Source organism: Mercenaria mercenaria, chromosome 17 (assembly GCF_021730395.1).
Source record: "Mercenaria mercenaria strain notata chromosome 17, MADL_Memer_1, whole genome shotgun sequence".
NCBI classification, from domain to species: domain Eukaryota; kingdom Metazoa; phylum Mollusca; class Bivalvia; order Venerida; family Veneridae; genus Mercenaria; species Mercenaria mercenaria.
This window is the reverse complement of record NC_069377.1, coordinates 68520259-68532001: the sequence shown is the minus strand read 5'-3', so window position 1 is coordinate 68532001 and position 11743 is coordinate 68520259. Positions and strand designations below refer to the sequence as shown.

The 11743-nt window shown below is 36.8% G+C and overlaps 1 protein-coding gene across 2 annotated transcripts in view; it reads right to left on the bottom strand.

Moving 5' to 3' along the window:
- The window catches only part of LOC123535584 (Bardet-Biedl syndrome 2 protein homolog), a 33408-nt gene continuing 21665 nt past the window's right edge, over nt 1–11743 (bottom strand). For both annotated transcript variants that reach the window (XM_053528529.1, XM_053528528.1), the window contains exons 17-22: nt 11435–11561; nt 10097–10231; nt 6201–6338; nt 5647–5759; nt 1784–1932; nt 1–882 (exon numbers count right to left, since the gene is read on the bottom strand). In XM_053528529.1, coding sequence (XP_053384504.1) covers nt 782–882; nt 1784–1932; nt 5647–5759; nt 6201–6338; nt 10097–10231; nt 11435–11561 — 763 coding nt within the window. In that variant the 3' untranslated portion in view covers nt 1–781. The remainder of the gene's footprint in view (nt 883–1783; nt 1933–5646; nt 5760–6200; nt 6339–10096; nt 10232–11434; nt 11562–11743) is intronic.

Below are 11743 nucleotides of genomic sequence, written 5' to 3'. Positions count from 1 at the left end.
TTTAATCTTTTCAGGTCAGTATCTTCTTTATTATGCAGTACATACATATTCATTTTACCATTACTAGATCACAAAAATATCAAAAATCATTTTTCATTTTGATGTATATCTGGACACTTTACAAGCACAGTATTCAGAACCTGAACAAATATCACAGTTTTACAGAAAAATAAATTAATAAACAACATACATGAGTTGAGATACAATATAAAAATCCTTGATAAAATGAGATTTGACACAATAAGAGTATAAACACTTCTTTAAAGGGGAGATTTTTGTTACGTGTTTAGATAACTGAATAACAAAATCAATTGGGTTTCTCTGACTTGGATTTCAAAGTTCTCTCTAACAACTGTCTGAAGGTGATTTGGTAGAGGAAGGTCAAAGGTGCCCCTCAAGGGTGTAACCTCCGCTTTGATCCTGATCGTGGGGGTACAAGATTAACATCTGGTTAAAACCAGTTACTGACGTGCAAACTGCTCGACACAATGCATGGTGGGCCTGAAAGCCGCAATGATGAGGGAGACTCCAGATAGATAGGGCAGACAATAACAATAACAGATATATAGGAACAGATACAGTGAATCTAATTCCAGTTATACACCCTGTCAGAACATTAAAACTGGAATAGAAAATAATACACTTAACATATTTCTGTTTGCCGAATTCCTTCATTTCAGTTTAACAATGAGATAGCAACATTATGATATGGACGGAATGTTTTGTAAATGTCATTTAAAGGACATGTGAACATGATTCAGTTGTTATTTTCACACAATTCTCAGCTGCCTCCAGTCTTGATAATCTTGAAAAGTGCATTAACGTTGTTGTTTTTGATGGCTGCTCTACATGCATTCACAACCTGTGTCTTGTATTTCCCCACTGAAATAAGATACAATAACAAGTGGTAAACAAGATCATTCAATGAATTATCCATGTCAGTTAAAGAAATTAAAGTCATTCATGTTTAAGTCACACAAATAAGAATATTCATTGTGCAGGGACTTGTAGGTAAAAAGCTGTCTTTCTTTTATAACCATTTTAGGGTCTACAACTGTCATATAAATATGGGGCGTGAGTGTGCTTCAGAGGAGTTTAATTTAATTTGCTGAAAAGTATCCACTAGTTAATACAAATAACATTATCCATAAAAGCTTATATACATGTACTTAATTGCATGTAACATGTATATTACTTGTAGGCAGGTAGGTAGGTATATGACACCATATGACACAATGTTTCCTAGAAATCAGCCTCCATTGAAACCTTGCAATACTACTTTGTTAGAGGAAATAAGAACCTTAACTCTGCAATGCTTAGATTGATCCTAAAACCAAAATGGCATGCATAACTACATACCACATCTACAATGTGATCCTAGGCCCAAGCGTTCTCAAGGTACCATCCGGAAAGGGTTTAACTGTTCCGGGTCAATGGGACCTTGACCTTTGGCCTACTGACCTCAAAATCTATACGGATCATCTACTGGTCATGACCAACCTCCCTATCAAGTTTCATGATCCTAGGCCAAAGCGTTCTCAAGTAATAGTCTGGAAACGGTTTAAATGTTCTGGGTCACTGTAACCTTGACCTTTGACCTACTGACTTCAAAATCAATACGGGTCATCTGCTGGTCATAATGAACCTCTCTATCATCTTTTATGACCCTTGTCCCAAGCGTTCTCAAGTTATCGTCCAGAAACTGTTTACCTGTTCCTGGCCAATGTGACCTTGAACTTAAAAAGTTATGTATAACAAAATAAATATGTTTGTAGTTGTATACCTCTCATTCTGCCTGCTTTCTGTATGATGAGATTGACTTGTTTGAGAGCTGCCAACAACTCTTGATGATTGCCACACCGTATCTTGTACCCATTGATCAAGTCACGATTCATGTTGTATAACTCTGTATAACCTTTCTTCATGTTACCCCTGATTATATAATAAAAGGTCACAGTTACTGTGTATTACATAACATACATTGTGAAATCACTTAATTTGTGGGCACATAATTCCTTGTCTTTTTTTGTCAAAACTGCTGTTTTATGGCGATATGATTTCATGGCTTTCACTTTTTCATCATAGAATGAATGGGAATTTTACTTATTTGTTGGTATAAAATTTCACGATTAACTCAACCATGAAATCATCAAGAACTAGAGCTGCTTTTGAGAAAAGCGCATGTCTCCCACAACTGCCCAATCACCTGAATAGTAAGTCTGTCTTTATATACTGTTTACTCACAGAAAATATACCTTTGATAGCTTTGGAGTAAGTTTTGGAGTAAATGGCCTTTCATTATGTATCTGAGTCAACCATGCATCAAGACCTGTATCACTGGCATCAGTATTTTCGGTAATTCAAGGGCCATAATTCCGAAGTGCCTGAGCTGATTTGGCTAGTTATCGAACTTGGCCAAGGACTTATTGCCAAACACATTTTGTTCAAGTTTGGTGAAGATGGGATGAGAACTGTTTGACTTAAGAGTGCGGGCAAGATTTGTGACAGACAGACAGACAGACAGACACGCACACACACAGACAGGAGTATATCAATATGTCTCCCACACCACTGTGTGGTGGGAGACATAATTACTCCCCTATGAATGTAACTGATTTCACAGGATATATACATAAAAATGTCAAGGCCCTGTACGTAAGAAACACAGCAGTGACATTCCTACAGAATGTTTACACTTAATATCCATGTTTAACTAATAAACTTTCAAGAATGTAACCTAAAATTTTATGTTACCTTTGATAATAAGGAAAAGGTCAATTTCCTTATTGAATTTATACAAAATTAAATAACGGTGAACAGTACTTGGTAAACCAGAAACTATCTCACTGCTGTTGGTTGTTTACAATTGGAAAGTAAGGAATGTAACCAAAATATTTTGAACTGACTGACATTTGTTAAAATTTGAAATGCAATTTTAGAAGTTGTAAACAAACAGTTGGGTAATAAATGTCACAAACATGTTACATGTAGATTATATATTAATGTTTTAACTTGTAATGCTATAAGCTAAAAACAAAATTCCCTGCTTCTCAGCATTTTCAATTTCCCCAGCCGAGACCCACTGACATTTTGCTTATAGGGACAGGCCTTCCAGCATGGGCTTGCAAAAATGTAGGAGAAAAGTAGGAGGTCCCTACACAAAAAAGTAGGAAAAAACAGGAGGTTTGCGGACAAAAAGGTAGGAGGTTATTAACATAAAATTTGCAATGTTCACCTTAATAGCTGTTAAAACTGCACCTACACCAGGTCAGTCTAGAACGAAGAGGTCACCACCGAGGCGCATAGCGAGAGCTGAGAGTGGGTAGGTATTGGAGGGGTGCCTTTGCAAATGTAAGGGGGGTCAGAGGGGATCTCCCCCTGGAAAATTTTTGAAATACAGGTATGAAATGGTGGCCTCTGGTGCATAAACTGGTGGTTGTATTTCCCTCATTTTAGGTGGGAGGGGGGGGGGGGGGCTCATCCCTGGAAATTTTTGAAATACAGACATGAAATGGTGGCCTCTGGTGCATTTTTAGGTCTAAAAATTGAGGTAATGGAGGAGTTACTCCCCTCTTGATTGGGGGCTGGGGTGTCAGGGGCCCTCCCCCTGGAAAACTTTGAAATACAGGTATGAAATGGTGGCCTCTGGTGTTTTCTGGCTCCTAATTTTGAGAAAAAATATTCCTTTGCCATAATAGTAGGGTGCATCTTTGATGAGTATAGGTCACTTCTCAGCCAACTGGGGGATGCACGAGTCCCCTCGGCCCGGCCCTGGATCTGGGCCTGTACATTGGCAACTAAAAATGATGATGCCAGATGTCTTGACTGGCAGTTTCTGTGCTTGAATCAGTATGCCCATATGGTTTGGTAGGATTATAGGTACATTAATATGAGGCAATGTATTGCAGGAGGCACCAAATGGCCCTAGAAACTGCCAGCAACACATAAAGAGTCCATCATCTGCAAATATAACTACTGAAAAGCTGTTTATTCTTTTCCTTTTTATGTCAAGCAAACAAGTAGGAGAAGTAAGAGGTTTTCATCAAAAAGTAGAAAAAAGTAGGAATGCCGGAAGGCCTGTAGGGAGTACCCTCCTGGTGTACACAGAAATTTCAAGATGGAAGTTGCTATAATCTATCAACAAGAGCACCGCCTTGCGGGTGCTGACGCTCATCTGATTTTTTTTGTGTAATAGAAATATTGTCCTACCCATGATTTTCTAAGTCTAAAAAGGGCCATCATTCTTGCAAAAAGCAGGATAGAGTTATGTTTCTTGATGTACAGTGTCCACTTATGATGGTGAAAAACTGTTGCAAGTTTTAAAGCAATAGGTTTGATAGTTTATGAGAAAAGTTGACTTAAACATAATACTCAACCAAGAAAATGATTTTCTAAGTCCAAAAGGGGCAATAATTATTGCAAAAAGCAGGATGGAGTTATGCTGCTTGCTGTACAGGGTCAGCTTATGATGGTGAACAAGTGTTGCAAGTTTCAAAGCAATAGCTTTGATACTTTAAGAGAAAAAGTTGACCTAAACATAAAACTTAACCAAGAAATCTGATATTTTCTAAGTCCAAAAGGGGCCATAAATCTTGCAAAAAGCAGGACGGAGTTATGTTTCTTGCTATACAGGGTCAACTTATGATGGTGAACAAGTGTTGCAAGTTTTAAAGCAATAGCTTTGATAGTTTAGGATAAAAGCTGACCTAAACATAAAACTTAACCAAGAAAACTGATTTTCTAAGTCCAAAAGGGGCAATAAATCTTGCAAAAAGCAAGATGGAGTTATGTTTCTTGATGTACAGGGTCTGCTTATGATGGTGAACAAGTATTCCAAGTTTCAAAGCAATAGCTTTGATAGTTTAGGAGAAAAGTTGACCTAAACATAAAACTTAACCAAGAAATCTGATATTTTCTAAGTACAAAAGGGGCCATAAATCTTGCAAAAAGCAAGATGGAGTTATGTTTCTTGCTATACAGGGTCAGCTTATGATGGTGAACAAGTATTCCAAGTTTCAAAGCAATAGCTTTGATAGTTTAGGAGAAAAGCTGACCTAAACATAAAACTTAACCAGGCAACGCCGACGCAGACGCCGACGCCGACGCCGACAACCGCTCAAGTGATGACAATAACTCATCATTTTTTTTCAAAAAATCAGATGAGCTAAAAATCATAAATAAATACTATTTCAGCTGAAAGTTTTCTCAGTATGATGCAATTAACTAACTTCTTTCTATATTACAAATATTTTTTACAAGACTAATGCATTTGATATATTACTGCGAACTGTTCGGACTACTTGAGAGATTTTGTTAATAGATACTGAATCTTTGTGTTCTTCCATTTTGTTAACATTTACCAAAACACAAAATTTGTTTAAAAATAAAAATTATATAAATCTAGAGGCATGCCCTTTGAAAGAGTTTTGATATCAGTTCTTAAAATCAGACCATTTTACTTTAAAAGATACTGTTTTGTGTAATTTGATGGATTTAATAAGTCAAACAAATACATTTTAAACTATAAACTACCTGTTCATATTTTTAACTGGGTTCTAAAGGCACTGATCACTCATCAACTATTAAAAGACTAAGAATCATCTAAAATGTATCCTAAGACATTACAACAGTGATTTCAAAACTTACATATCGCCCATAAGTCTAGCATCTTCAGCTCGGACTACAAGACTACGTATCAAGTTAGAATGATCGGCCATCTCTGCTGTCAACTTCTGTCTTACTGCATGATACTCATCTACCTGTATAACAATGCTGTTATAATGAGTTTGTTAACCTCGTAACACTCAGACTGATTCATACTCTCATCTAACAAGCATTAACAATATACCATCTATGAACATACGTGTTAAATAACCACACCATATAATGTATAAGTAGGCCAAATTTATTTACATAAGTTTTACAACTGACTGGCTAGATGCCTAGTTCTTTGAATGACAACTTATTACTTAAACATAAATTTGTGTTAAAATTTTAAATAAGTATATTTCACTACATTATCAAAGTAGAGTGAGCATATGCTCAGTGAAATAAATAGATTTGATCATCTCAGAGAAATAGTTTGGTTTTGTTTAATTAAAAGACTTTTCTTGATCTCTTGATTTGTGTTTTCAGGAACTTTCCAAGGTTCGCAAAAGATCTTTCCCTATATAATATTATACATGTATTACATTACAGACCTTAACAAGAACTTCTCTAAGTCTCTCCATTTCATCTGGATAGTCTATAGTTGTATGTAGATCATCTAGATTGAGAAAGTTAGCAAGTGCTTGTACCACATCACCGGCCAAATCCATGTCATCTGTCTTTAATATGATCTGTAACAATGTAAATGATGCAAAATACATTAATTAACAATCAGTAGTACATTTCTAGAAACAAGAGGGTCATGATGACCCTGGATCGCTCACCTGAGTAATATGAGCTACATGTTTCAATTGTCAAATTGATGATAAAATATTAAGAAAGTCAGTAGGTCACATTCATGGTCAATGAAATTCAGTTCTACGATTTGTGTGCAAAACTGTGAATGTCATCAAAATTTCAAGGATGTATCTTAAACAAGAGGGCCAAGATGGCCCTAGGTCGCTCACCTAAGAAACACACCATAACAGTGTAAAACATGTTTGACCTAGTGATTTCATGGAAACAAACATTCTGACCAATTTTCATTAAGATTGGACCTAAAAATTGGTCTCTTGTGATAAAACAAGCATTTTCTTAGATATGATTTTGACCCTAGATGACCAATGTTCAAACTCGACCTAGATTTTATCAAGGCAATCATTCTGACCAAAATTCATGAAGATCAATTGAAAAATACAGCCTCTATCACATACATAAGTTTTTTCTTTGATTTGACAAAGTGACCTAGTTTTTGACCTCAGATGACCCATATTCAAATTCGACCTAGATTTCATTAAGGCAATCATCCTGACCAAATTTCATAAAAATCAGTTGAAAAAAACAGTCTCTATCGCATACACAAGATTTTTCTTTAATTTGACCTAGTGACCTTGTTTTTGACCTCAGATGACCCATATTCAAACTCGACCTAGATTTCATCAAGGCAATCACTCTGACCAACTTTCATGAAGATCAATTGAAAACTACATCCTCTATTGCATACACAATGTTTTTCTTCGATTTGACCTAGTGACCTAGTTTTTGACCCCAGATGACCCATTTTCAAACTCGGCCTAGATTTTATCAAGGTAATCATTCTGGCTAAATTTCATGAAGATCAGTTGAAAAATACAGCCTCTATCGCATACACAAGGTTTTTCCTTGATCTGACCTAGTGACCTAGTTTTTGACCCGAGATGACCCATTTTCGAACTTGGCCTAGATTTCATCAAGGCAATCATTCTGACCAAAATTCATGAAGATCAATTGAAAAATACCGCCTCTATCGCATACACAAGGTTTTTCTTTGATTTGACCTAGTGACCTAGTTTTTAACCCGAGATGACCCATTTTCGAACTCGGCCTAGATTTCATCAAGATTATCATTCTGACCAATATTCATGAAGAATAATTGAAAAATACAGCCTCTATTGCATACACAAGGTTTTTCTTTGATTTGACCTAGTGACCTAGCTTTTCACCCAAGATGACCCATTTTCGAACTCGGCCTAGATTTCATCAAGGCAATCATTCTGACCAATATTCATGAAGATCAAATGAAAAATACAGCCTCTATCGCATACACAAGGTTTTTCTTTGATTTGACCTAGTGACCTAGTTTTTGACCCGAGATGACCCATTTTCTAACTCGGCCTAGATTTCATCAAGGCAATCATTCTGACCAAAATTCATGAAGATCAAATGAAAAATACAGCCTCTATCGCATACACAAGGTTTTTCTTTGATTTGACCTAGTGACCTAGTTTTTGACCCGAGATGACCCATTTTCCAACTCGGCCTAGATTTCATCAAGGTTATCATTCTGACCAATATTCATGAAGATCAATTGAAAAATACAGCCTCTATCGCATACACAAGGTTTTTCTTTGATTTGACCTAGTGACCTAGTTTTTGACCCGAGATGACCCATTTTCAAACTCGGCCTAGATTTCATCAAGGTTATCATTCTGACCAATATTCATGAAGATCAATTGAAAAATACAGCCTCTATCGCATACACAAGGTTTTTCTTTGATTTGACCTAGTGACCTAATTTTTGACCCGAGATGACCCATTTTCCAACTCGGCCTAGATTTCATCAAGGCAATCATTCTGACCAAAATTCATGAAGATTAATTGAAAAATACAGCCTCTATCGCATACACAAGCTAAATGTTGACAGACGACAGACGACAGACAGACGACGGACGCCGGACATCGAGTGATCAGAGAAACTCACCTGAGCATTGCTCAGGTGAGCTAAAAACAAGAAAGTAGGTCAAGGTCACAGTCAAGTGACATCATATTACTTGGGGTCATCAGGTAATTATAATTAAACAGTCTTGGAAATAGGATCAGATGATTTTTTAAGTATTTTTCCTATATAACTCACACAATAACTAAATGACCCCAGGGCGGGGCCTCTTTTAACCTCAGGGGCATAATTTGAACAATTTTGGTAGAGGACTACTAGACAATGCATCATACCAAATATCAAAAGCCTAGTTCGTATGGTTTCAGACATAAAGATTTTTAAAGCTTTTTCCTATATAAGTCTATATAAAACTTGGGACCTCCAGGGCAGGCCTCTTTTCACCCAAGGGGTACAATTTGAACAATTTTGGTTGAGGCCCATAAGACAATGCTACAAACCAAATATCAAAGGTCTAAGTGTTGTGGTTTCAGACAAGAAGATTTTTAAACTTTTTTTCCTATGTAAGTCTATGTAAAACTTGGGACCCCCGGGGCGGGGCTATATTTGACCCTAGGGGGATAATTTGAAAAATCTTGGTAGAGGACCACTAGATGATGCTACATACCAAATATCAAAGCCCTAGGCCATGTGGTTTTGTACAAGAAGATTTTCAAAGTTTTCCCTATATAAGTCTATATAAACCATGTGACCCCCTGAGGCGGGGCCATATTTGACCCTAGGGGGATAATTTGAACAATTTTGGTAGAGGACCATTAGATGATGCTACACACCAGATATCAAAGCCCTAGGCCCTGTGGCTTTGGACAAGAAGATTTTTAAAGTTTTTCATTCGGTTGCCATGGCAACCAGAGTTCTGTATGGAATTCAATTCTTTGAACAATTTTGAAAGGGGGCCACCCAAGGATCATTCCTGTGAAGTTTGGTGTAGTTCTGCCCAGTGGTTTTCAAGAAGAAGATTTTTTTAGATCACAATAGCTCACCTTGTCACTTCGTGACAGGTGAGCTAAAAAGTATCACGTAATTTACATTCTTCACCAATCCTCATTTTCTAATCGATCCATTGTTTATCTTGTTTATTCTGTATGGTTTTATAGCCACACCAACACAGCTGATGTCAGACAGCAACTTTTCAGCAGGGTAAGGGTCTTATATATGAGCTGGCACATTGGTAGAAATGTCAATCTTCCTAAATCCAGCTTTATGGCTTCATTGTATGGCAACCCAAGCAAAGCACAAACCCATAGCAGTGTGGGGCAAGTAATAACAAGCCAGTAACCATAACTCCACAACAAAAAAGTCCAATATATTTCTTTTGATAATCATGTTAATCGGTAGTTACACACAAATATTGCAGCTTAACATCAAAATAGAATTTACCACTTAGTCAAGACTTTAGTTTCAGCAGCTAAATATTCATTACTCAAGGATATGCTGATGCTGATTAAGTTAATACAATATCGTTGCTATAGTTAATTTAAAAACTGCATTACCTGAAGAATATCTAGACTAATTTGCATTTGTCTTATCTCTGTCAGTAACACAATGTTTTATTAGGTGGTTAACAAGTGCTAAGTTCTACAGAGGGTTACTAGTATTGTTTAATGCTGTTTTGTGACAAAATACCCAATCAGCAGAATCTAATTCACAAATTCTTTCGGAATAATAGTTATTTTCAGATCAATTTACAAAGCTTATAAAATAAAGGGTTTTAAACTGAATGATGAAAGTTCTTACAGTTCCAGAAGTGTCCATTTTGAAGTGGAATGGCCCAGTCGCTCGTAACGACAAAAAAGCAAAGTTGATACAGCCATTAGCATCCACCTGAACATCTTCCTGTAACAGGAAGTTCTGGTTGATCCACATCACAATCTGTAAATACAAACAACAGTTTATAGACATGTTGTACATGTGTCAGTTAACATGTTAAGTCCACACTGACATTTTCAGGACATTTCTTTAAACAGTTGAAACTTGATCTCTTGAACTCGCTTATCTCAGAATTCCGGCTATGTCAAAGACATTTTCTAGTCCCACCAGGGGCCCCTTTTGATGACCTGTCAGTTGACTGGGTACTAAATTTTATCTGGTGTGGGGTTGACCTTTGTCAGTTTGGCCAAATAAACTATAAACAATAGGGGACATCTACTGACTATAGGCAATCATCCTGAAAGCCACACACCCAAGTATTCTCCAGTACATTATAATTGATTTGAGACCCATTTCATTTGATTTTTGTTGGCTTTTAACATCACAACAACATATCTTTCTGTTATATGAAGACTTTCCAGCTATTGATAGTATAGAAAGACCCCAGGCAACCCTCCAGGTACTATTTCAAACTAAGGCCTACACCTGGATAGAACGTCCAACCTTCCATAAGCCAAATAGATGGCTTCCTCTTCCTCACGCTGGGCAAGTGATTCAAAGTCAACAACCACTTTGCTATGGAGACTCCTGAAACAATTTTTAATCTTGACGTCACTGTGACATTAACCCTTTAGGTACTAAACCCAAGGTATCACCCCATAAAATTTAGCTATAAGCCCAAAAGTTCTCCATACACTGATCAGGAACTGTTTTCAGTCTCAAATTTCCATGTGACCTTGAACTTTGACCTACTGACCCATAAAATACTAGGGTCATCTAATTACCATTTGCAATCATCCCATGAGCTTTAATTGGGTAGTAATCATTTCCAGTGTTGAAGTGTATGTGATCTTTATCTTTGACCTGACACTCGAAGCAAAAAGATCATCTACTGATCAAAGGCCATTATCTTTGTATGAAATCTGATGACTGCAGACCAAAGTGTGTGTATTAGTTATTGAGTGGAAACAATTTTCCGTCTCAAGATTATTGTGACCTCTACTTTTTCTCTACGACCCTGAAATAAATACACATCATCTACTGACTCAGGCAATCACCCTATGAAGTTTGACCACTGTAGGTCCAAACATTTTATACTCATTTATGACCAACTGACAATGAACAAAACAATACAACCTCTCTTCGTCAAAGGGGGTTGCAGGTCTGAAGATATTTAAATTCTGACATGAGATACAGGACACTTACCCTTTGAACCCTCTCGTTAACTTGGAATGTACACGTGCCCTTTGCCTCTTCCTGATCTTCACCACACAATATATACATAGAAAACCGTGGTAACTGTCTTGTTAACTCAAATACATGGTACTGCGAGCTGAAAGTAGCAAAACAGATATACATCAAACAGACAGAAGACGCTTCTTTTAAAAGCAGTAAACGGCTCATTTCAACAGCTATTCCTTAAAATGTCTAAGTATTAAGTCTTAAAATGTGAGGCACAGTGATAAAAATTCGAAGAAGCAGTAATCACATATAGTTGCGAAAGCTTCCATGTAA